Raw genomic sequence first — 26,321 nt, 5'->3', positions numbered from 1 at the left:
AAAAGGCTGTAATAGAGCTTCTAGGGTAGCTACTTAATCCAGAATTAGGCAGAGTTTTCTTTCTGCTTTTAGGAGTGTACTGTTTGTCCTAGTGACTTCAATGTCAGTATCTTGAGTTGTTATGGAGGCAGAAGCTAATCCCTGCCCCCTATAGCTACCTTGTAGTGGTAACTGTAGTGAGCAGTGTTGTGTGTTGCAAGGGAAAAAGGTGTTGTGGCATTTAGGAACAGGTTAGATAAGCTTGTCTCGGGAATGATGTAGTAATTTTGCTGTGAGATACAGGGCTCATCAGACTACTTTGGCGGATCATAGCCTGCATGAAAAAAAAAATCTAATATTGTTCATTAATGTATAGCAAGAATTCCACCTGCCTTTAAATGCATTGTGTAGTCAGTCTGCTCCCTGTTAGCAGGGGGTATATCTGTCAGCCGGCATCGTCAGCATCACACTGTGTCATCATGCTAACTGTATTTTAACTGTACCACTTGAATGGTATTTTGTTATAATCTTGCAGAAGGAAAAGCACTAAGTGTTCAAGTAAAGATTTTCGTTTCATGCTCGAAGGCATGTGATTGGAATTTACCAAATGCTGACTGGTCTTTCAGATGTAGTTTAAATGATGTGCTTACTACTTAGTTTTCAGTTCTGTGACATGTCACCCTTGAGGGTTGGTTGGATGAAGCTCTTCTAGCTGTAGGTGCTCTCCAGAGTTAAGCTAGATACACTGATGATATTGCTAATGATTTTGAAGGGGAAAAACAAGTGATGCCTCCTTATTGTGTAGGATTTTTGTAGTATGCTTTTATACCCAGTAAAGTATGAAGTAAAACAAAGTAAAGCACTGAGGAATGTAACTGTATAGGGTGAAGTGCTTTTTAAAAATGCTTTCTCTTTGTCTTCAAGGTTTGTTATTGAGCTCTGTGAACCAATCCAAGTAAAGCAGCTTGACATCGCAAATCATGAATTGTTCTCCTCCACTCCTAAAGACTTTCTGGTGTCCATCAGCGACAGGTATGTTGTCATAACTTACATTTGTTGTTATCCTGACCTTTTGAATGAAAAATAAATGGGGACGAATATTAAATGGATGACTTCACAAAACATGAGCTGTGTGTGCTTGTAGTTTTGCAAAATGTAATGCATTGTTAAATACATGGATTTTCTTTGTGCGTTATCAACTGCTAGCAATTTCTTTCCCCGAAAAGGCAATGCTAAAGTTCTAGAATACATGGTTTGAGCTCTTCATTCTTAGTGTATTTTTGTCACCTTAAAAACAAAAAGAAAAATGTCTTAAAGTAGCAGGAAAGCGGTAGAAATGAAATGCTAGCTAGCTAGTGGATGCCGGATTATAAAATGGACATTCATTAATGGAATGCCACTGGGGTTGTGGGCTGTCTCCTGCTCATTTGCTGTTCAGACCATTTTCATGTGGCATAGTCTGTTTTTAATGTTAGACTTTGTCAAAACAAGCATGCCAGGAAAATACTTCTGGTCAGGTGAGTCACTGGTTGAAGGCTTTGTTCTAGGCATTGTCTATGCCCAACACATTCTGGAATGAGAAGATAATTCTTGCGTGTGAAAGAGGAGACATACACACTGCATCAAAAAACTCGCTCTTTCTACAGTACTCAAAGCTTGTCAATTCAGATTTCCACAGTTGGTCCACTGACTAATTCTAGCTCTCTCACTCTTTTGTCCTTGCTTAAAGTATTGACAGTTTCATTATTCTGAAGTGTTTTCCTGAGGAGTCCTTTCAGTTCCAAGAACTTTACAGAGGGTGAGCTGGCTGAATTTCAGTAACCAAATAAAATGTAGGGTTTCATCGTTTAAAATCTTCAAACTGAATTACGTGTATGAAGGAGTGCTGCTGAAGCTTTCTGTGTTGAGACTAGCTTTATCAGACACTGCTCTTTACCGTTTAAAAAAGACATTACAACTACCATGCCTTAAAAAAAAAGGGGGGGGGGTGAAGTAGTTCTTCAGAGAAGTGTTTTGGGAAGCTTCAGCAGATGTCTGTAAGCAGTGGAGTCGGTCTTGAACTTTGTTAGCTGACTATTGTGTGTTTTTTCAGGTATCCAACAAACAAATGGATTAAACTAGGTACTTTCCATGCCAGAGATGAGAGAAATGTCCAAAGCTTTCCTCTAGATGAACAGATGTATGCAAAATATGTTAAGGTAATCTGCTACAATAGCATCCACACTTCTTGGGAAAGGAGGTGTATGCTGGGCTGTGCCCTCCACAACAGAGCATTCAGAATTGTGTGTCAGAGTGTGCTTTCCATTAGTTGCATTGTTTTTATTTTTAATGGCTTTAATGTGATAGTGTACTAAACTGCTGTCCCACAGTCACAAACTTATTAATTTCCTGTAATGGTAACTGACAGGATGTTGGAAAGCACGTGTTTACCCTTTGTCCAAGCACCTAGTAACTTATCTGAGTTGAGAAGAATCTAGACAATGACAATGTCAAATACAATAAACTGTATTTGAATTAATCATACATTCAGGGACAGTTGGTTAGAACTGTTAACCTATTGTATCTCTTGGCTGTATTTGCCTATATACATACATGTGCGTGAATGAATTTTTATACAAGTAGAAATAAAATCTGGTGACTATTTTGATGCATAATTTTCTTGAATGTGCCTGTTCAGATTTATTTAAATGTTCAAATCACTAGTACTCCATTTGAACTCATACTCCCTGGAGCACAGATTACAGTATGCATGTTTCTTGGTACTTCTGTGCTGCCTTCTGCTGTATAGTTTTTGAGTATATCTGAAAGGGGTAAGCATTTGAATTCTGTTTTTCATCAATAGACTCAAAGTGCAGTTCTTCAAACATAACTGCTATTCATAAAAAATTATTTAGGCTTACTGCTATTGGAGCTAAACATCTCAAATTATAACTTCAGAGGTTTTTTCTTCCTATTTTTTCAAGGCAGGTCTTGAGAAACATGAATTTCAATGTGTGTGTTAATTTGGGGGTGGGGGAAGGAAAGCACTTGACTGTGCACAAAGTTGGAGGTAAAATTACCTTCCATATGCTGCTCTACTTCCTAAAGCAATGTCTTTATTATATGGACAGAGCGATAACATCTCTTTTGATGTATTCAGTTATTTGTTAAAACAAGCATCAGTGCAGTGTAAAACTCAATCTCAAATTTGAGATTGAGGTCCAGTAAAGTATGATATAGTCTCTTTCTGCATTTCTGGGGCAGTTAGGGAACTGAAATAAAAAGCAACGGTGCTCCAGTATGGTAGCCACTGAAGTTAAGTTTGCGTGACTGGAAAGATTACTGTCTTGTGCTTGTAATCTCTTCCTCTTCGAAATAGCTTGCAGCAAACTAGTGTTACTCAGAGTCAAAGAGAATAAAAATCCATAAATAATGTGGTATTTGGACTGGGTTAAAAGCTTTTGTGAAAATATTGGAATATACTAGAGCTTTAAATTCAAATAAAATAGAGGCTTTTAAAGCCTTCTTCCATGATACGTTATCTTGCAGCTGTGGTGCTTGTAAACTTTTTTTTTTTAACTACCAAATTAAGGTTTGCACTTTCTTCAAGAGATGGCTCTGAATAATTATCTGTTTAATTTCTATACCCGGAAATCCTGCATGAGTCTGCAAGTCAAAGATAAATATTTTATGTATTTACTTTCAATTCTGCTTTCTGGCTGAATTAATGCTTCAAGATAGCTTGACTGTCACTGAAGTTTCAGCAGTATGCTAGATACTTCAACACTTAATTCCTTCAAGGATGTAATATTCTGCCTTTAATACAGCATGGCAAAATTTTGGAAGGGTTGTTATTGTAGTGCTTTGGCTTTAGATTAAATAAATGTGTAGACAAGTTCTCACTAAAATATACTGATGAATGGAGTTTCCAAATGTGTTGTAAGCTGCTCTGTACAACTTCTTCCAGAAGTGTTTCTGTAACCTGGAGCATGTTTAATTGAACTTGAAGCAGTAGTGGTATGCAGAAAGCATGCTGTTAAGTTTTGAGTTTTTTCCCTCTTGAGTCAGTTTAGCCTTCCCTCTTTTGGAGGGTGGGAAGGGATCTACACTTTATGAATTTAACATGCTTCAGTACTGTCTGGCATCAGGCTGCCTAGAAAGATTGAATAACTTGACAGAGTTCATTAATAAAACATTTGCGTTGCATGTGACCTATCTGCAAGGTATGAGGACTAAATGAAATCTTCGTAACTCAGGCAGATAAAGTAGTATTGCAACTTTATTCTTCATAACTTGTCATCTTAGGCATTTATAGTACTGAGTTAAAAACAACAAAACTCTGTAGTTGCCTGTGGCATGTGTTCAGCCTTTGTACTGACATCTATTTTTTTTTCTTTTCCTTTCTCTCGCTTCAGATGTTCATCAAGTACATAAAGGTTAGAAACCTCTTCTTTTGGAATGCTGAATGCTTAGGGCTTGGGGTGTTCTCTGCTGCGGCTCAGCACGTTAATGCATGGCAAGAATAAAGCTTTCAGATCTTTTCTGTTTGGGCATTCTACAGATCCCTTAAACATAACTTGCAAATTCAAGATTGGATGCACATGTTAAATGAACTCTTAACTCTGTGGGTCTTTGATCTTTTAAGTACCTTTTATTCTTTAGGTGGAGTTGATATCACATTTTGGATCAGAACATTTTTGTCCTTTAAGTCTTATAAGGTAATAATTTAAGTATTTTGCTTTGTATTATAACCTGCTTGCAGTAAGGATTAGCGTATTCTAATAATAACTGGAAAAAAATTCTAATTTTTGGTATCTGAGTTAGTTGGAAATACTATGAACTGAAGTAGTTGCTTAAATTACATATTGCACAACATGCTTCAAGTGTTTAAAAAAGCTTTGAGTCTTGATTTTTTTTTTTTTGCAATATTTGAGTAGTTTGTATCTGTTGCAGGGAGGGGGGAGGAGTGGGAGTGGAGTTGCAGGAACACGGGCAGCCTCACAGGAGAACACTAATGTCTTTCTTAGCTGACCAAGTAAAAAGAGAATGTATGCACTAAAAGAGCAGGTGTTGTGAGTGCTCTTGGCAAACTACTATGTTGCATTACACCTCAGGTATATATCATCAGTGATTTTTGGAGTGTCTAAATCGGAACAACACTGACAGAATGATTGGCCTCTCTACTGTTCCTAAAATCCAATTTCAATTCTGCTATCAGTGCTCTGGCAGGATTTGAATATGGGTACTCTAGCATTGTAAGTCAAACCATGTTTTCAATTGGCAAGTCTGCTTTGTTCAAATGATTCAATTCTAACAGAGTAGGTGAAAGAGAAAATAGTATGAGCAGTCAGGTAGTCAGGAGGATTTTCTTAAACTTGTTGTCTAAAGTGAAGCTGAGGGAGAAACTAAGAGCTCACACGGAGCTTGAGAAATGGAGATCCAGACATGAGTTCAAGTTAAAAAGGAAGAAAAGTCTGTTTGGAAGTATTAGAATTAAAAACAGTGTCTTGCTTTGGAGCAGCGCTTGACAATGTGCAACAGAATTTCTGGATAGAAGTTTTGAGAAATTCAGCATATGTACATAAAATATGAGCTGCTTGGTCTAAGTTAGCAGAAGGCAGATATTGTCCATTAATTATCTGTTGCTCATCTGTTAGTTTATCAGCCATTTAACTACTTGATATATCTAGTGTTCAGTTTTTAATTTAAAAAACCTTATTCGTAGGGTATTTGGTACAAGCATGGTAGAAGAGTATGAAGAAATAGCTGATTCTCAGTATCAATCAGAACGACAAGAACTCTTTGATGAAGATTATGGTAAGCAAGTTTCTGTTTTTTAAGCTTTCGGACATGCTTTATGCAAGTCTGGCTGTTTCTTTCCTGCATATGCTAAGTTATTTGGCTGCTGAGTTTACTTTTAGCCTTGTTGACAGTTCTTCAGTGCTTATCCATATGTTCTTTTAAGTTTTAAACTAATGTTATCTATGTTATAACTGTTTGGAGGGTTATTTTAAAAAACTTGCATTAAGTCTCAGTTTCAGTTGATGGGCTAGACAAAAACATCTTCATGTGCTTATGGTGACAAAGGATAGCTAAAATAATCCAAGTAGTCCATGCCTTTTATAGTGGAGGAGGGGAAGATGCTGTATTAACCCTTGTGAACTGTGTATTGCATCTGTGTCTTGAATTTGGGGGAAACTGAAACCTGAACTCGAATCTCTTCTGACTTCTCATTGTCTAGAGCTTGATACTTCAGTTTGCCATCTCTGACCTTTAACTCTATTTCTGTAGTCTTTGTTTTAATGTCAAACTGACATAGCTAAATAACATGTTAAATTTTGAGGTTTATTTTCATTGTTCATGATGCATCTAATTTTGATGGTCATAAGTGTTTTTCTTTAAATAGATTATCTGTTGGATTACAATACAGGGGAAGAAAAATCTTCAAAAAATCTCCTTGGTTCTGCTACAAGTGAGTATGATGGAGTGAGTATTAGGAATCTTGATGCTGGACTAAAATAAAATGAGCCACTTGAAAGTGAAATGACATCTTGTCATGCAGCAGTTAAATTTCAGGTTTTCTGCTGAAATAGTTCATTGTGATTTCTATTTAATTGCATAGGAATAAATACTGACAATTTGAAGTTAGGGTATCATTCTTAAAATAACTCTTCTAAAAGTAGAACTTCCTAGGTCTCACTTTATTTTTGGAAACTTTGATTTTTGTACTTAATACTATAGAATCCCAAGCACTTAAGATAATTTGTTTTTTACATAGGGCTGTAAGTAACCAGTAGTACAGTAGAATCCTAATTATTCAGAACTTGAAAATCCATGCATTTCTTCTTAATTAAGCTACCTTTTTTCTAGGAGGCAATATAAAGGTTTACTTCCTACATCTTAAAGGAAAGGGATGGAAAAGCGCTTTGCTTCTGAGATGGCTTTTTGCAAATATTATAGCTTCTCTTTTTATCTTGAGCTGTATTTTTAAGAGAGCTAATGGTTCTTCAGACTGTCTGTTGTCACTTTTCCCATTGGAAAACTGCCAGGTGTGGAATTTGTTTGGCTAAGGATGCTTGAGGAGAATATTTAGTTTTAATGGTATTCTTAACTTCTGAATTATTTAGAATATCGTCTACCACACAACTTATCCTAAAATTTTCTTCCCTGTTATCGTTCTTCCTTCTTTCCCAGTTAGTGAAACTCACTGTACATTTACACTGAGAAATTATGATTGTTGTTTGGACTGAAGATTACAAGTTAAGTGCTCAAGCTTTCCTTTCATCCACTAAATGTATCAAAGCTGCAGGGTTTTTTTTGTTGTCTGTTCCTAGTGCATGGTTGCCACTTAAGAGCAAAAAGGTTATGGCTGGAGATATTGCACAGCTTAATACAGTTTTTGAAGGGGCAGTAGGCAGTGGCAAAAGATGATTTATTTCTAAATGTTAGCCTTTCACAGATGAGAGAAGGCACATGCCAGCTTTTATCTGTGGCTTTCAAAGTTTCTGTCTTAAGTGTATTCACATGTTCTATCTGCAGATGCAGTGTGGCAAGTTTTGTTTGCTGTCTGAAAAATGTAGTGGCTTTTCCTTGCATAAGGTTTGCTACAGGCTACTGAAAATGGGATGAAAAGACTTGACACCTATTATCGCTGCTTTAGAAGCACAGCTGAGCACTGAAGCATTGCGGTAGTCATTTAGTTCTGCCTAGTGGATCTTGCTATTGGACTTTTGTTAGAGGATCTTTCTTCTCAACCAATGATTGCTGTGGTATCTTTGAATACTGAGTTTGTTTTTTTTAATATATACTTGGACAAATGAGATTTCCATTTAAGCCTTCTGCCTTAGATAGTAACTGATACGCAGAGAGGGAGGCAGACCTCTGAAGGGATAGTGTAGTTCTCAGACATTTTTATTCCCTTAGAAGTGTTTCAGTCTACAGGTCAGTATGCTGTTACAGACCTGTGTTTCCCTCTGCCAAATTTTATAGACTGGCAAGGTTCTTTACCAACTCCTGATCTCCCCCTGCTTTTTCCTGTTTGTTTATCAATGATAGCAAATCAATTAATACTTCAAGTTTAACATCTTCTGGTTATTATTACTTCTCAAAGGGATGGTAAGTCAAAGAAAAGCCTGCAAAAATAGCACAATTTAGGAATGTACATTTTGAAGCATTTTGGAATTTTCTTAACTGAGCTTTGTAGTGTCCGAGAATTTTGTCAGTACTACTGAAATGTCTCTAATGAACTTACCCCTTTGGTGTGGTAAGTGTGTGTGTTGACAGATGTCAGAAGAATGGGCAAAGTTGGGTCATTTGTGCATGTTTACAGTAAGGTGCTCTTTCCCTGTTCCTCATCTTATTTCTAAATAAGCCCGATGTTGGTGTTTGATTGTTCTCAGTATCATCCAGGCCAGAGTTAGCTGTATCTATTTTTGTGTGTGTGTGTGTGCTTATATATATGCACATATATATAGCAGGTTGTCTCTGCCATTAATTCTGAAATGTTTAAAAGAAAATAATTGTTATACTTTATGGGTCCTTAAGTCTTATCCAAATATGTGGATATTTGTTATGATATTCTTGCATTTGCTTGATTGATATAGGTTGTGTTCATGGATCAGATTGTAAAGGCTAGATTTTCTAAGTGTTTTAAGAGTTGAATTGTAATGTTGCAAGAGGAGGTAGTAGAAAGGTAAGTTCAAGGTAGAAAGTAAGACTTAGGATTACGGAAGTATGAAACAATGGCCAAGAGCCAGTTCATCTTAATTTTATTGAGTTTTTATGCTCCTGTTTCTCTCCTATTGTGCACATTCTGTGTTCAGGGGCAGAATTATGTCCTGTTTAGCACGGTCCTCACTCATTTCTTGGGTGCTATTACAACAAATGATATAATGTCTTTGTCAGAGTTTTTCAGGTTCAAGCTGGAAGTTGATCCTGGGACCCTCCCTTGGTTGTTCATTTTGCTAGGCAGTTCAGTACCTAAATACTCTAATATTTCTTTCTTATTCCTGAATTTCTAATGATCAGTGGTCTAATGATCAGTGAGTACTTCCCACCACTACTTGTCTTGATGTTAGAAAGCTTAGCTGGGTGATCCAGATTTGTCCAAGTGTTGATGCACTGTGGAAATTGTTGTGAACTTTTTCTGTAAGGGAGTTTTGTATGGGAAGAGCAGATCTCTCTTGTATAGCAATTGCCAAAGCTAATGTAGGCAAACTGCAGGCAAACTGCAGGTACAGTACTGTTTAAGGCAGTGTTTGAGATGGGTATGGAAGTGTGCATGTGCAGCTATTTGGAGTTGCTAGGGAAACTTTGGTTAGCTGCTACAACCAGCTTTAGTACTTTAGTACAGTAACTTTAGTACTGCTGCAAAGAGGAATGTTATATATTGAGTTTTTTCTTTCAACATTTGTTTGAAACAGGCAGGACACACAAACATGATTTAAGCTATCTGGAAGGCAACAAAAGAAGACTTCAGCAGACTGACTGGTATAGATTAGATAGGGGTTTTCAAATACATGTTTCTGTGCTATTCCTAAACAGAAAGTCTGTAATCCTTTAAAAGAGACCGGTGCTTTCAGTATGATAGAATGATTGGATTTTTTTAATGTTGTTGTTTTCATTCATTTAAAGGAAGTGTTTCATAACAGCATATTGCCTGGTGGTGCTAATTCCTGAGATCTCTGTATATGTCTTTTTGATTAGTTGTTTTCTATTTCAGATGCCATTCTAAGTATGGTGAATATTGCTGCTAACATTCTTGGAGCCAAAACTGAAGAGACTTCTGAAGCTCAAGGTATTTTTTCTTACTCCTTTTGGTTACTTTGTTTGCATGCTTTAGTTCTCTGTGAAGACTTGGATGACAAATTTAAATGTTTCTCTTTCACTCTTCTGTGGCATAAATGTTTGTGGTGATTAGTGACATAGAAATCTTAGAAATCTGCAAAACATGAAGTGAAGAAGTTGAATTTGTTGAGAAGGCAATGGGTACAAAAATATATTTGCTCAGCTATATTCTGATGATGTCTTTACCGTGTGTCCAAAACATTTTATACCTCAACCATCCCTAACACTTTTATTCCAACTAGAATTTTAATGAGACCTGCAGTAGTTAGTTTGGTAGTACAGTTAATCATCTTAAGAAGCTTAAAAAAAAAAAAACAAACAAAAAAACAAAAAAAAACATGAGGGCAAGGGGCGAGGGGGAACGACACAAATGTGAAAAGAAACTTGTAATTTAGATGCTTGGTCAGTGCTTCCTGAATTCTTGTCCAAATTCTTCCATTTTATATTCTACAGCAGGGAACAAAAGTATGTCTGAAAATGTCACTGTCAACCCTGCAACTTCAACATCTGCACCAAGACTACCTGAGCCAACTCCTGTTCCTTCACCAGAGTGAGTGATTGGTGTGCTTTTAAATGTAATCCCAGCAGAGACTGACTATACTAGTCTGAAATTTTTGGTAGTAGAATGATTTCATAGCTCTTTTCATTATTGCATGTTTTAGCACTTAAATAGCAAACTGCAACACTAACATTGTCAATTGCTTGTACTTTGTTTAGAAGCTGTAGTAGAAGGGCTTTGCTTGTTTGCTATTTCAGATTTTTCAGGTGGAGAGTGAGTTACTGTTCTTCCAGGTTTTGCAGGTTGTCTCTTTCAGGGATGACTAACCAGGAATAAAATTTCATGTAAATTACACTGACAAAAATTCTAGTTTAGGTTGTATTTTTTGTTAGAGATTACTTGATAAAAATATATGTGCTAAGATACAGAGTTAGACTGAAGAAGCTGAATCTGGACAGTCTTTTGCTTTCAGTTGATTACAATTTTTAAGAGTTGATTTGGCTGTTTAGAGCCAAGTCTGTAGTTACTAGGTGTCAAGATTTGACTTATGCTCTATCTAGTGTTTTTATGGTTTTAGTTCTCTGATGAAAGATTGAGGAAAGTTGGTTGAAAAATTGTAGTTCCTGTTTGGATTTGAAGATTAAAGTAGAAGAGTAAGATGCTTGCCTCATGTAAGAGCTTAGTGATATTTGAACTGACAGTTTTTTCTGGGGCGAGCGTGGAGGAAGGAAGAATATCTGATTCAGAAGGCTTGCTGTTTCAGAAGCCATGGCTGGAGTAACTGGCTGGCAAATCAGGATTGAAATATACTGGCAAAAATAATGTAGAATTTGATATGTGCGAACTGGCATTTGGTCACTGGTATAAGCTTTGCTGATTGCAGAAGTAGGATATTTTAGACTTCCAGAGCAGGCATGCAAAACTGTCGAAGTAACATCCTGTCTTTAATTCTTTCTCTCTAGACTTGTTACTACAGATATTTCACAAATAGATAAAGAGCAATTAACTGTCGATTTGACGAAAGAAAGTCCTATTGTTCAGCTAGTGCAGGAGTACGAAGAAGATGCAAGCCAGTCAACAGTGACCTTGCTGCCCAGTGATGATCAAGATGAAGAAGCATCAGCATGGTTTGAACTTGAGACGCAAATATATTGCTATGACATGGCAACAATATGTTGCATTTCTACCTTTTCAGAGTATCTGTATAAATGGTGTTCAGTTATAATAGCTCTCCATCGGCAACATGGTAAAACTGAAGGTAAGCAAGAGCAAGATGACTCTGCTGTTCATCGGCCACAGGCTGTTCTGACAGAGTCTATACGTGCTTCAGTAGATGAGTCTCTGTCTAAGGAATTGGACAGCAAAGTTACAGAAATACCATCTGGATCTACTGTTGCAAGTGACTTTAGTAGTGTGGCTTATGAGGAGATGAATAATGAGACCACAGAGGCTATTGAACTGGAACCAAGCCATCCTCAAACTGTGTCTCAGTCACTCCTCTTAGAAGTTACTTCTGAAGTTAAGCCATTGCCAATAACAGAAGTATCACTGGAACCTGCAAAAGAAGCAGGAAGCCAGGTAGCACCAACTGTGACTCCTCAGGTGGATGTAACTGAGATTAGTGCAGAAACAGAAAAAGCTGTGAGCTCTATCATTGCAGAAAAACCTTTGGCTTCTGAGACTAGTGTTGTCAGTGAAGTAAAAGACGTGAGCACAAGAGAGACTGTTGCTATTCCAACGCTTTCAAAGCCTACAGAGACTGTTCTGCAGCCGGAATATACAGTGGGCATGTTAGCCAGTGATGCTGGGGAAGGAAAAGAAAGCACTCCAGAAGTGCAGAAACCTGTCTTGTCTACTGTTGAGTCCTCTGTATCTGCTGATATAAAAGATGATGATCAGGCAACTGAAGATGCTTTCATGGCAATTCCAGTTTCTGGGGGACAACAGAGAACAGCTACAGATTTCTATGCTGAACTGCAGAATTCAACAGATCTAAGTTATGCTAATGGAAATCTTGTGCATGGGTCTAATCAAAAGGAGTCTGTCTTTATGCGACTTAACAATCGCATTAAAGCCCTGGAAGTAAATATGTCTCTCAGCAGCCGTTACTTGGAAGAACTTAGTCAGAGGTAAGTCTGAGGAAGACTAGGAAAGTCTACCATATGTAACTGATGCAGCCAACTATTCAAAGAAATGCATGCATGTGAAACGTGATGCATTCAAAGCTGGATGTAACTTCAGTCACAGCTTGGAGCTTTATGGAAAACAAAAGTATGTATTCCTGAGAACCTGCCAGACGCCAAGATGCCTGCAGGTGACAAATTTCCTTCCTGTGTTCCCAGCTACTATCAAATTTATTTTGGCATTAAGAAACATTGTGGGTGGGTTTGGTGTGTGCAATGGGACTTTTGTGTGTTGGGGGTGGTGCTGATGGTGGAGGAGGAGTGTTGTCAGGATGCAAGCATTAAACCTACCCATAGACCTTTCAACAGAAGGTCACATCCTATTGCTGCTAAGTTGAATGGACAGTTCTGTAGAGAAGACATTATATATCTATGCCAAACTCATTGCTTTTCCCTTAAAACTATTGTCATCTGTAATTCTGCTCTTGGGAGCATGGAGAGAGAACCAGAACTTTGTGCTGGATGTATATCTATTAATGTTTGCCTAATATGCTCACTAACTACCGGAAAACTGAGAAATAAACCAGTTTCAGGACTGGTTCCAAGGAAAGGCTCTGAGTTATATTAACTTGGGCTTGCTTTCTTGACACTCAAATGGTTTGCAGTGAATTCTCTCCATAGTGAATTCCAGCATATTAGAGCTCAGCTCTTAAGTATTGAAACAGAGTTCTTTGGGGTGGAGGGGGAAATACAAACTGGACATAGACTGTCCTTGTTTTATGTATGAAACTTAAGGGAATTCCACTTGAAGTTTAAATAGCTTCTTCGGGCAAAGAGAAACTTTCTCCTTACATAGTGGTATTTTGGGGTGACAAGTCTAGTGCTGCGGAGTTTTATGATGAATCCAGCGTTTCTGACCTTTATACACTTGTTTTAGGTATCGAAAGCAAATGGAAGAAATGCAGAAGGCTTTCAATAAAACTATAATAAAACTTCAGAACACCTCAAGAATAGCAGAAGAGCAGGTATGGCTTGTTTGGCTAAAAGTTTTGCTGATCAGGAAGGATTACTTTAAGATGGATTGCTTTTCAGAAAGATTAGAAGAATGTGCAAAAACTCGTTTTCAGTTTTTATTAGCCATGCATCTGCCTTTTTAAAGCAACTCCATTTCATGTTTCCCAACTTGTTTCTCCATAACAAAATTTTGCGGACGTGTTCCCAGTCAGTTTCAGACTTTTCTTGCAACTCTGATTTAAAATACAACTAGATGAGTGCTTGACTGGTATAATTGAAGAGACCACGTGTCTAGCAAGGGAGAGCAGTACAGTACTGGCTTATGCCAGACTTGCTGTTGGAAGTGTAGTTTGTATTGATTTCTTTTAAAAATGACTTAAGAATGTGGGAGCTGTAGGGCAGTGGTGTCGTTTCCTCTGGCACTGCTCTCTTAGCAGGACCTTGCTTCTCGGAGCACCTGCCAGATAGCTGCAGTATTGAATAATCATTAAACCATTTTGCATGTGGCACACTGGAAGTTTCTGAAGTACAGTCCAAGGTATGTAGTTTATTTCCCCAAAGAAAAGAAAATGGGAACTTCCCCAGGATCACATGCATTCAATTGTCTGCTTGTTTTGAACGTCACTAAACAGTGGTCAATCTGAGGTGATCCTCTTAGTTAACATCCTAGATAGTCTCTTTACCCTTATCAATTTTTCATAGGATGTTACAGATCTGGGGCCAGGTCCTAGAATATTCATTGTCTATTGCATGAGTTGTGGTTTCCTATCTGCTAGTGCTGATATAACTACTGGCTCTTTCCAGGAGGCTGTTGCTACAGAAGGCTCATTCCTAGCTGGTTTGGGCCCCTGACCCCAGAACAGAAGCTGAGCTTCACCCTTTAGATTTTAACTCTGCCAGACCATCTGCGCAAGTGCTTTGTAACATGACTGTACTCAGAACTTCCTGATAATAGTTGCATAGAATTGGCTACTTATTCTGCCCCTAGAGAAGATAGAAGTTGCTGTAATGGAATACACTTGGTGTAATGTTACAAAAAGATTGTTCAGTGAAGTAGAACTGTTGAGGTTTTTAGTAGTATAGTTTGATCTTTATGCACAATGCTGATTAAACAGTTTCAAATGCTGTTGTATAAAAGTAGCGTTGAAGACTGCTGAATTAAGATATTGCTTGGACATCTAATTGAACTGTAAATAGGTCATGTAGCTGCATTGTATCTGACTGTCTCAGACCATGTTAATATGGTACAGGTAAAAGTAGATGATAGTGGAATCCTAACAACTAAACAGCATAGTTACGACTGTTTCAATACAGGATCAGCGGCAAACAGACTCAATCCAGCTGTTACAAGCTCAGCTGACCAACATGACGCAGCTAGTTTCCAATCTGTCAACGACTGTGGCGGAATTAAAACGTGAGGTAATTACAACTCCTGCAGTATGGCATGAGAACTCAAGCAGAGGAAACAGATGCATTAATATGTCTTAATTCAAAGAGGCCAGAAGTTTTTAAATGAAACTTAAAGTTTGGGAAGATGTCGATAGGCTGAATGTGACATTATTTCAGTACCTGAGCAAGGGAGGGAGAAAAAGCTAAGTGACCTGAGTTGTCTTGTTCTCAGCAGGATTGCTAATAACTTCTACAGCCTTGCTAGCTGAATTATTGTAGTCTTTTGTAGTGATAAAAGATGATAACTTAATCAGGATAATGTAATATTTCAGCCTTTCTTTACTGCACTTAAGCCGATAGTCTTATACTGTGAAGTTATTCTTAAACACAAGCAAGAAGAAATTAAAGAATAACCACTGACTTTAAAATGACAGTAATGGAATTTGTTATGGTATGTTTAAAATATGAGGCGGGGGAAATGGTAAATTTCTTGCTTCAGGAATTTTTCTGGCACTTGATGTGCTATATCCAGTTGTCTTTTGTAATTTTTCTGTTAGACACCTTAACAGGATTGCTGTACAGTGTCTAACATGTATATTGTCCACTCAGACTCAGTGTGTGAGAGCGTATTTAACTCTGTAACTGGGCAGTAATAATAGACAAGTGGTGGATTACATTCTTGCCATGATTGAGTGACAGATTGATGCTGCTAAGATGCCTTTCTCTTATCCTTCTAGTTATTTTATCTTTAAAGGAGTCTTGGCATCAATATTAGGAACACATTCTCAAATGTTTACGTTCTCCCTCCTTGATTTCAGTAGTACAGAATCACTGAGGTTGGAAGGTAACACGATCATCTAGTCTAACCCCCCTGCTCAAGCAGGGCCACCTAGAGTGCATTGCCCAGGTTTGTCTAGACTGCTTTTGAGTATCTCCAAGTAAGGAGACTCTGCAGCCTCCCAGGGCTACCTGTTCAAGTGCTCAGTCACCCTCACATTGAGGAAGTTTTTCCTCATGTTCAGATGGAACATCCTGTTTTTCAGTTTGTGCCTGTTGCCTCTCGTCCTCTTGCTGGGCACCACTGAGAAGAGTCCGGCCCATCCTCACTACACCTTCCCTTCAGATACTTATACGCGTTGATAAGATTTCCGCCCACACGCCTTCGTCTTCTCCAGGCTGAACAGTCCCTGCTTGCTCAGCCTTTCCTTAGGGCTCAGACGCTAAACATGACTCCTCTTTGTGCATAGTGCTAAAGACATCTCAAGCTTTTTTTTTTTTTTTTTTCAACACCTTTTGGGACTCCCTTATTGATGCCTGGAAGGCTAAGCTCCTGTTGTAATGATTGTTGTGGTTTTAACTGGCATTTGACAGTAGTGATACATCAGGGCGTGTTAGGTGACTCTCTCTGAGGTGAATACGTTGCTTTCCTTGAATTCAGCTCTGGTCATCAGATTCTATGAATCTATAGCATTATCTATTCTACTTACCTATTCTATAATCTGCCCATTACAAAAGGGGAAGTAGTGTGCATTGTGGTGGTGGGGTTTTCTTTTAATTTTTGGTTTCTGCATGTGGATTGTAAGACCTGTTAGTGTATCTAAAATAGATTTTTCTTAAAAATGGTTGTGAAATTCATTTTTGAAACTATTTGCAAATACTCTTGCATTTCAGTGTGAGTTGAATTCTAGTAAGCTTCATGTGTTAGTCTTCCAAAATGAACATACTTCTAAGAAAAAGTCCTCCTGCTAGGATGAGGAATGAGTGGGTGGTCAGAACAATGGAGCTCATTTAATCACATTAATACCAAGTGATGAAAAGCATTTATATAAAAAGTGAGTTGGTGGTATGTCCATGTCAACTGTAAAGCAGAGAAGTTATTTTCCTGGAATGTTTTCTTATGAAAAATGTATTGATTCTGGATAAGCTTGTATGCTTTTCACAATGCAAGGCACCTTTATAAATTATGGTAGCACCTCAGTGAGTGGAATCTTGTCTTGTGTTACTCACTAGTGTTTTTCAAGGAGTAAAGTCTGAATGCTGTAAAACCAAGGTATTAAATCAAAACTCTGGGAAAAAAAAAAAGTTCAAACATCAGTGTTAAGTGAGGTTCAAGGAAGTTGCCTTGAAAATGTATCAGTTGTATTATTCTAAAAATCTAACTTAAAAACTAAAGAATAATTTGATGAAAGTATTACTCTTGTTTTGAACAACTGTATGAAATTCTTCCAGGTTTCTGATAGACAAACCTACCTTGTGATTTCTCTGGTTCTGTGTGTCATCCTGGGCTTGGTGCTGTGTGTGCAACGCTGCAGAAGCACGTCTCAATTCTGTGAAGACTACCTCTCTAAAATTCCCAAAAGTAATCATTACCCTAGCCCCAAAAGGTAATGTATTTGAAACTTAATTGTTCTTGCAGCTTTTATTGATGGTTCCTAAATCAACTGGGACTGCCACACCTGCTTCAGTTCTAAGGGTCATCTTTCTGCAAGCTCACACACTGGGACTGATAGCCAAAACCAATTACTACTCTGTAGTAATGCTCACTTTTCACAAAGTAATGGTAGCATTTTGGGAGCACTAAGTGTAACATGCCCTGATAGCTTTTTGCAAGGACTGTGTTGTCGGTTTTTCAGGCTTTCCTGGGTACCTTGGTGAATGACTGATTAACTCTTCTGTTGCTGCTTAGTAGGAAAATGTATATGACAGTCCTAGGAAAAGTGTGTTAAAGCTTTGTGGATTTTGTTCCATAGATGTTTTTCCTCCTATGACGATATGAATTTGAAAAGAAGAACTTCTCTTCCACTGGTCCGATCACAGTCCTTTCAGCTGTCTGGTAAAGAAGGTATTATTCCATACACCTGGTCTCTAGTGTTACTCTGTTAGATCTATATGATATGTCTTATTGTGAATATATAAGAACAGGATCACAAGTTAATATCAAAGAACCCTGCAGTGTTACTATACCACTACTATATTTTTGGTTGCATTCTGTAAGCTGAGGTGGTCTAAGACCAAGTTACCAGACCCTCTCAGAACTGTATCAGTGTCCATGCAGGTGCTTGTCTCCAGCAAGCACAACCTGTAAATGCAGTAGTTTTAACATGGCAGTCTTCTAGCTATATTGTGCTAAAACTTTGTTAAATTCACTATTTGTGCCCATAGAGCATAAAGTACAGCATTCTTGGGGTTAATAGGAGTGCATGTAGGCAGTCAGGTTTGCAAAGCCATGAAGTTCGCAAGAAGCAGCCTTTTTTGGATATCAAGTTTGGGAAGATCTCAGTGCTCTACTTCTGAGAAGTCCTGAGAGTAGAGTTCGTTTTCAGTGCATACAAAGTATTGGGATCGTTTTCAGTGCATGTGTTTTATCCCCTGCGTTTGTAACAGGAGCAAAAATGTGTGTGGAAAAGTGGCGCACACTGTCATGGTATCGCTTATTTAAATTGCATTGTTCTAGAGCTGGAAGCGTCAGTTAGGACTGCTAAATTTGCAACCTCTCTTACAGCGGATCCAGAGGACCTGTACATTGTCGAACCTCTGAAGTTTTCCCCGGAGAAGAAGGTAAAGTAGATGTGAGAAAGAAAAGCTGAGTCTGAGCATGTTTCTGCCAGTAGGTGGTGCATGTTTAAGCCTCCTCACTGCTGTGCCAGTTGCTCAGTTTGGCTGTTACCCGTTGCCTGCCTTCCAGGAGCTAACTGTTTTTCTTGTTACTTGTGCTTTCAGAAAAAGCGCTGTAAATACAAAAGTGAAAAAATAGAGACTATCAAGCCAACAGCAGAGCCTCTGCATCCAATAGCCAATGGGGAAATTAAAGGAAGGAAGCCGTTTACGAACCAGAGGGACTTCTCTAATATCGGGGAAGTTTATCACTCTTCGTATAAGGGCCCTCCATCTGAAGGAAGCTCAGAAACTTCGTCACAGTCTGAGGAGTCCTATTTTTGTGGCATTTCAGCTTGTACGAGTCTGTGCAATGGGCAGACCCAAAAGACAAAAACTGAGAAGAGGGCTATAAAACGAAGGCGGTCTAAAGTTTCAGACCAAGGGAAACTCATAAAAACTCTAATACAGACTAAGTCGGGGTCAATGCCAAGCCTGCATGACATAATCAAAGGAAACAAAGATATAACAGTGGGAACGCTTGGTGTCACGGCTGTTTCTGGACACATCTAAAACTAGCTGAACTTCTCGAACAGGAGAGTGTTTGTTCATTTGAGAACAGTCTGTGGTATTCTGTGGGAGGCTAGTGGGAGACGAAGAGCTCAAGTAATTGGAAAGTATTCAGAAATTTGGTTTCTGCCTTTTTAAATAGATGGGATTGTGTCAATCTTGGCTGTAAGCTGCAGCTTTACAAGGCTGATAATTTCCTATGAGAACAGCTTGGGGGAGGGAGGGACAGGGTTCATTTTATAAAGGTTTTTTTCACAGTTCCTGGGGGCAGAGATTTTTTTGAAACCCAGTTTGTTGGGTGGAATAGGGATAAAAGCCTAATCCTCTTCCTTTAGCTTTGTTCCTATTTCTTGCACCTTCCCATATTTATGTGCCTTTTGTCTATTTATAATGCCACTGGAAGAGGGGAGATAAAATTGTTTGTCATTTTATTTTGTAATTTCTCTAGCTTTTTTGAAGATGCAACACTACAGTGCTGTAAAGGGACATGTGTTGACCTTCAGCTGGACTCAATGTGGACTGGATACTGTAAAAATACTAATAGATGGACCTACTTGACTAGATTCAGGTTTTGCAATCTCAGTGGAGGAAGAAAACTCAGCTGGAATTGTAATTGCAATTACATTTATTTTCACCTTCAGTTACAAACCAGAACTGTAGTCTGTACTAAACAAATGACAGTTGATCTGATGCTTGTGAATGTGCATTTGTTACCTGGACTGACTGCTCTAGCTCTCTAAAAGAGGTAAATTGGGGTTGTTCACTATTTCTGTGCTCAGAGTTTGGATAAAGGCTCAGCCTAAAAATGTGAGTGTGAGTTGGTGCAGCTGGGTAGTGTTCCATGCCAGCTCTGGATGTGTAGAGTTTGCAAAGCCTTGAAGTCTAACCAGTCAGGTCCATTTAAAGCGGATATTTCCATAATGTTTGCTTTTGTATTGGCTAACAAATGTGCAGTGTTTGTATGGTTGGTATTTTCATATGAGTTTTTTTATTTTGATTGTAATTGTATATTTGGATACTGTAGAATGAATGGTAAAATGTTGAATGTGTATCAGAGTGAGTGGAACACGAGGTTATTTCTTTTGAGAGGTTTTACAGGTTCATGTTGTAAAAGATAAGTTAACTTATTGAGCACTTTTAGTGGTACCCTTTTTAACAGATCTAATGCCTTTCTTGGGTATTGTATGTAATGTGACTTATTTAAAGCCTTTTTCTTTTTTTGCTGCTTTCTTGTTAGTTTATGAATACCTTAAGGTGATGTACTTTTGGAGTTGATCTGCACAATTAGCCAGTCAGAGCACATGAATCAGATTTCTTGAACCTGAAATCGAAAGGGCTTCAAACCCAAATGAGGAAGAGACTTACCACCTGAGTGCAGCACACCATGTTGTGGAACAAGAGTATGTAACTACAGAGCTGTAGTGCTATTAGAAACTGTGAATTTCCAAATAAATCTGAACACTTTGTCTTTAACTTAGTGGCTTTTTTCCTTTGAAAATCAAACTTGTGGCTTGATTTTATCTCTGAGAAGAGCTAGCTTTGCAAAATCATCATTGGGGATTGTTTGGCGGTTCACAGCTTAATCGTCATCCTAGATGAGTATGTCTATGAAAAATGCTCATGGTTGAATGGTGCTTTGCCTGAAAGTTCAGAAATCCTTGCCATGTAAAACTGCTAGAAAGAAAAGTTTCAAGCAGCTGTCTCTAACTTCTTGACTTGATGGGGCCTTAGAAGTGGTAGCTTTGTGAAGATGTCTGCATGTGAAGATGTCTGCATGAAATTATCTGTCAGTACTCAAAACTAAGGCTTGTGGTGGATGTAACAGGCACTTTCTTCTAAAGAAAGTGTTTACCTAAAGTCATACATCTCAAACTAGTGTTTTCAGTTAGAAGTTTGCCCCTTGCCAGTCTCCTCTTCCTCCTAACTTACTTCTGGCAAGTGTAGCAATGCTGAAGTCAGATGCCAGATTCACTGGCTGTCCAGCAACTATTTCTGCTCTCAAATGAGGTCTCTTCAGCACTAATCTTTTAGTGGAGTGTCTCCAGGTTTTCTGGTTCATCAGAAGGAGTTTTGTGATGGAGAGGAAAACCTTTGTTAGTTCTGAGTGAGTAAGAAAGTTTGCTTTTTTTCTTGCTTCCCCTCTCTTGGTACATCACTTATAGGAAGCTTGATTTCCTTTACTGCCCTGGTAATTTTGAGCTATTCTTATCGTTAATCAGTAAGAATCAGCTGAAGTGGGACACAAGTGAAACAGCCCATTTCCACTAAATTAGTATAAACCAATGACAGGTATTTATTTTGTCTATCTTCTGTCTTTTGTAGACTTGGTTTTCCCACAGCACTTGAGTTATCCTTGAAGATCTCCTGGAAATGACAGCTGAGCAGGCAGAACACTTTTCTGCGCTTCCTTATCCAAGAGGAATGTACTGCTTGTCCAAAAGCTTTTCTGTATATGTCTCCATCCTCTCCTGAGGAAATAAGCAAGGTGATACTTAGCTTTGGATTGAAATCTACTTTTTTTTTTTTTTTTTTTTTTTTTCCCTGACACTCTTCTGCTGATATGATGTTATATCCCTTAGGTTCTGGTGAATCCGAGTAGGTTGTGTGTGTTTTCAATCCCAAGCACATGTTTAAATTTTCAAGTAAATAATTTCAGGTGTGAAAATAAATGGCTTCTAAAACAGCACTGGTTCCCTGATGTATTGTAATTGGAAAGAACTTGGAGTTGCTGCATTTATTGCAGATATTTTATCCATATATGTTATGTAATGAACACATAGGCAACACACTATGAAAATGATACATAGCAGAGCTCCATTTGGATTATGCAGCTTGAGGGAGTGTGGCTTGCAGTTCACACTGGCAATGTGCGAAGATGTGGAAGACGTTAGAAGTGATAGATAATATAGGGCCAGAAACACTTCCCACTCAGGCTCAAGCGCTTCAACACTGAAAAGTCCGGGTAGCAGTCACACTTCTGGAGGTGTCCACTGAAATCAGTTTAAAGAATAAATGTCTTTAGCTGTGTAGATTCACTTTCCTGTAAGCTGCTTAATATCGCTAAGAAATGCGGCTCTAAGTGTTTAGGAGCTCATGTGAATTCAGCTGGTGTGATGGGAGAACAAAGCAGTTGTCTGTAGTGCAGCCAACTTACCGGTGTTTTAAGAGATGACCACAAGCCTGGCTAACAGACCTGGGTCGTCATGGTGAAGATACTAGCCAAGTCTTTTTGCGCTAAGTCAAAAGTGGTGGCTATTAGCAGCAATGACTTTTGTGAACATAGTGCGTCCATCATAGGGTCACTGCTAGTGCACGTCAGACATGGAGTGACTTTTCGTACCGTGGTAAATACGCTACCTGAACACTTTGACTGTGTCTAGATCTAAACTCTCCAATCAATGCACAGGTTATACCTCAACCACTGAAAAAGCCCATGTTTGAAGGAACCTACTGAGCTGCTTAAGCTAATGCAAACTTGTGTATTTGTTCTGGCAGTAGACTGGAGACTGAACGGCAGCTTCCTCGTGCTGTACTAATTACCTTTAATTAGTTGTAACCACTTCTTTTTTTTCCTTAAAGTCAAGTTTTTATTGCTTAGTATCACTCTTTTATGTGGGCTTTTGAGTAATTTTTCACTTCCTATTTCAGTTTTATTAATGCCACGCTGACTCTAGCTTTCAAAACTTGATTCTTTACTCTGGTGAAATCAAGTCTTCTGAATTGATCATAATTTTTTATTTGAATAGTTTTTCAGGTAGACAGCTTATAAAGCTTGACTAACATTGACTGTGTGGATATTTAAAAGGAGGGTGTAGTTCATCTTGTGATATTTCATCAGTAAGGTCAAGCAGTCCTTGGAGTAAAATACCAAGAGACGTGCATGCATATGAAGTAGTAAGGACTGCATCCTTTCTCCATTGTCTTTTGCCAATTCTTTTCTCCAGTTGTTTCTTCAAATACCTGTCTTGGAGGCTGAGAGCTGCCTTATTTTTAGACACCATATACCAGTGGAAATGTCTCTCCATTTTTCTGAGTGTGATGGTGTCTAAGGTTTGTGTAGCAGGCAGCTACTGGGGTTTTTCTTAGCTTTGTACTGAGTAACAGCTTGTTCAAGGCCTGACTTACTCTGCACTTTCTAGAAGTGTGGTGGGGTGGGAAGGGTGTTGTGTACTCTTGGTATCTTCCGTGGGAGCAAGGGACCTGGTCCAGGAGCTTTCCACACCTTCCGGGCTGCTGTGTTTGGTCTCTGACAAGGGAGACTGCTCACTGCTCACTGTCAAGGGTTCAGGCCAGCACAGTGGAAACACGAGCCTAGCTACTGAGGGTTCCGTGACTAAACCTCTTCTTCTTTTTTCTTTTTTTTTTTTTAAAAAAGCTTTTAAACTGTTTATAAAACTTAAAACCCCAAAACAAACCAAAACAAAAAACCATATGTACAAACCAAAACCCACCTACTGTGTACCAGTTAGAATCGACCTTACTAGTTAGAATCAATCTGGTCTTTGTTGTGGATTTCTGAGCACTTTGAGTTAGATTGTGCTAAGTTTTTTTTTTTTCTTTTTTTTTTTTCCCCTCAGTGTAATGCTTGACTTCAAAAAGCCATGCTGGGATAGCTATGAGAAATTACTTTTGTGTTAGAGCATATATCACTCTAAAGCAGCTATTAATTGGTAGGTGTTGGCTTTGTTGCTACCACCTGTGGCGGAAATTTGTATGGTATGATGTGCTCTTGATTGCCTTAGAAATCAAACTTGGCAGATACGAAAAGTGAAGTAATAACTCATTTATTTCTAGGCTGCTTTATAAGAAGGACTTAGTCAATTAGTTGTAACTGTTTCCTCTCTGTTTTAGGATGTCTGTGTTTTCACCCACATTTTTTCAAAAATACAGATTTTGATAGAATTTATCGTGAGTTTGGGAGTCCTGAAGCCTCTCTATAAAGGAATTACCTAAGCATACAAATTGCACTATTTACATAGGGAATGCTGTTACGTTTTCAGTTCCAGGAGGCGAATAGAGACTAAGCAAGAAACCCAAGGGAACAGTCAAAACTGACAAAAGGGCACTGAAAACTGATGGATCCTGTCAGCCTTTTGGCATAAGGGCACAACAACACAGCTGACTGAATTCCAGCGCGTTTGAAAGTAATGTCATGTCATGCTAGCTGTAGGAAATGCCCAGAAATGATGAAAGTGGTAATAAGCACTTTCGGGGGCTAGACTAGAGAGGGATGAGCTTTAGTGTGAATATCAGCATTTTATATTCAAGTGGAAGTAGGGAGGGGTGTAGAGTCTTATCTTTCAGGGTGTTGTCCTGTTAATCTCCTAAGGCATAGATGTAGTGGATTAAAGATCATGGTGATGGCAGAATCGGACTTTCAACTTAAAGGTACCAGTGGGAGGTTACATGAAGCTGTTGCATCCACCTGAGCACTGCTGCAACCTCTGGTAATAGTTCCCACACAAACCGATCAGGGGATCTCTTGCAGCAAGCCTGTGACAGCTGAGAAAGGAGCTGTTTCCTGTTGTGAAAGCTGCTGTACACAGAAGCGCTTCGAGCGCTTTGATCTCTTTGTGCTTGCCCAGGGTCAAGAAGTATTTAGGCAACACAAATGCTTGCATCGGAGGATGGACTGTCACAAATGTATCACGAGCTGTGCTTGGCAAAATGCAGTATCTAGTGTTTTATCTTAAGCACCAGAGTGGAAAGACAGTATTTTAAAAATGAGCAAAACCAGCTATGTGGTATTGCTAGGAACAGAACTAAAGTGTCTTTGGGTGGCTTTTGCCATCCTGCAGTGCAAGGTAAGACAAGATGGAACAGCTTAACTTGCTTCACTTAATTTGGTACAAACATGTTCCACTTCATTTGGAACAATTAAAGTGTTGAGCTCTGACCACAAAGTGGTGTGGGCAGGCCATCAGGCAGTGTGTCTCATCTGGAAACCCTGAGTGTCAAACAATATCAGGTATTGGTGAAGAAATTACTGGGGTTTGTAACCAGCCTGAGAAAAATCAATGTTCCCAGAACTTGTTCAGATGAAATGTGTTAGCCATGACTTAGCTTAGCAGGGGATAGCGAAAATTGTGAATTCTTATGTATCCCTTTGGTAACTTTTTAATTAAACAAAGACTTTCTGATGAATGCCTTGCCCTCAGCTACATATTTAAGAGTTTTGAAACTTTTTGCCACCTTAATGCTGTCTCACCTATTAGACACGTGGCCTGTGAACTGCAGCTGGTCTTGCTCATGCTGCTTTTGATTAGAATCACTAAGTCACTGATTAGAAGTGTAGTTCTTGATAGAGAAAGGGGAAGTTAACTGCTAGGTCCACCTTGTGGACCTAGTAATGCAAAAGAAATGTTTCCTAGTTTGAGGCTTTTTTCCCTTTGTTACGTGTGGTGGCTGGAGCAGGCATCAAGCTCCTGAGCCCTTTACACATTCACAGCAAACAAGAATTATTGTCTGATCCTTTAAAAGAACTAAGCAGCAAATCAGTATCTCCCATTAATCATAACATGGCACGGTTACTTTTGAAACTTCAAGGTTGTGTACATCGCCCATAAAAACATCTTGCTCAGAGTTCAATCTCAAGAACAGCAGCTGAAGGTCCCTTAGTGTTTTGGGTGGTCAGCTGATCTGGGGTACTTCTTTAGGGCACTATATGCAAGCATTTTGGGGCTTGCTGTACACAGCATTAATGCTCCAGTATCATCTCAGTGATGCAGAGCTGGGGTGTGATCTTGGTGAAGCTTTTTTTTTCAAATGGGCTGGAAATGGCAGCTCCAGCTGTGGAGCATAAAATTGTCAAGTACTGACTAGGAATCAACTTACCTCATAGACCAGCAGCACCAGTTGGCATTTTCTTGGGCTGTGACTGTCTTTGTGGTAGCAGCCTGCAGTGGAGTGTAGATTCCTACCAAAGAGCTTGTGAACGTACTTCTCAGCTGTTGAAGGAGAGGACAGCAAATCAACATCTGCAGCTTTACTGTGGTCTTCCTCCCAGCCTTTGAGCAGCCCAACAGCTTGTTCCATTTTCTTCCATGACTAAGCTGTTCTGTGTTATTAAATAACTTGCTTTTCTCCTCCTCGTACATTTAAGCAATGGGTAAAACAGTACTGTTTACAAAAACGATTGCTTCATTACTTCATCATCCCTCTATCTCATTTCCATGCTTCTATTACAAATGCAGTCAAAATCTTCCCCCGCTCTTTTCTCAGCTGGCTTGGTTCCTTTCCCTGCTCAAGTCTCTCCTACCCCCGTTTCCACACTAAAGGGCCCTGCAGAGACTCAAGGCTGCTGCTTACTTGGTGGGAGCATGGCATAG

General features: G+C 38.9%; 1 protein-coding gene across 6 annotated transcripts in view; it reads left to right on the top strand.

Moving 5' to 3' along the window:
- Nucleotides 1-20,466, top strand: part of SUCO (SUN domain containing ossification factor) — a 43,656-nt gene extending 23,190 nt beyond the window's left edge. For 2 of the 6 annotated variants that reach the window (XM_062581732.1, XM_062581735.1), the window contains exons 10-24: nt 904-1,011; nt 2,072-2,177; nt 4,374-4,394; nt 4,621-4,676; nt 5,684-5,775; nt 6,365-6,430; nt 9,680-9,754; nt 10,258-10,354; nt 11,266-12,432; nt 13,364-13,451; nt 14,755-14,859; nt 17,059-17,213; nt 17,580-17,671; nt 18,332-18,387; nt 18,550-20,466. In XM_062581732.1, the coding sequence (XP_062437716.1) occupies nt 904-1,011; nt 2,072-2,177; nt 4,374-4,394; nt 4,621-4,676; nt 5,684-5,775; nt 6,365-6,430; nt 9,680-9,754; nt 10,258-10,354; nt 11,266-12,432; nt 13,364-13,451; nt 14,755-14,859; nt 17,059-17,213; nt 17,580-17,671; nt 18,332-18,387; nt 18,550-18,996 (2,731 nt within the window). In that variant the 3' untranslated portion in view covers nt 18,997-20,466. Of the gene's footprint in view, nt 1-903; nt 1,012-2,071; nt 2,178-4,373; nt 4,395-4,620; nt 4,677-5,683; nt 5,776-6,364; nt 6,445-9,679; nt 9,755-10,257; nt 10,359-11,265; nt 12,433-13,363; nt 13,452-14,754; nt 14,860-17,058; nt 17,214-17,579; nt 17,672-18,331; nt 18,388-18,549 lie in introns of those variants that run through there. The other 4 variants (XM_062581733.1, XM_062581734.1, XM_062581737.1 and 1 more) reach the window with 4 other exon arrangements.
- Nucleotides 20,467-26,321: the final 5,855 nt, after the last annotated feature.

Source organism: Rhea pennata, chromosome 8 (assembly GCF_028389875.1).
Source record: "Rhea pennata isolate bPtePen1 chromosome 8, bPtePen1.pri, whole genome shotgun sequence".
NCBI lineage: Eukaryota > Metazoa > Chordata > Aves > Rheiformes > Rheidae > Rhea > Rhea pennata.
The sequence above is the reverse complement of the archived record's forward strand: the minus strand, read 5'-3'. Positions and strand labels throughout refer to the sequence as shown.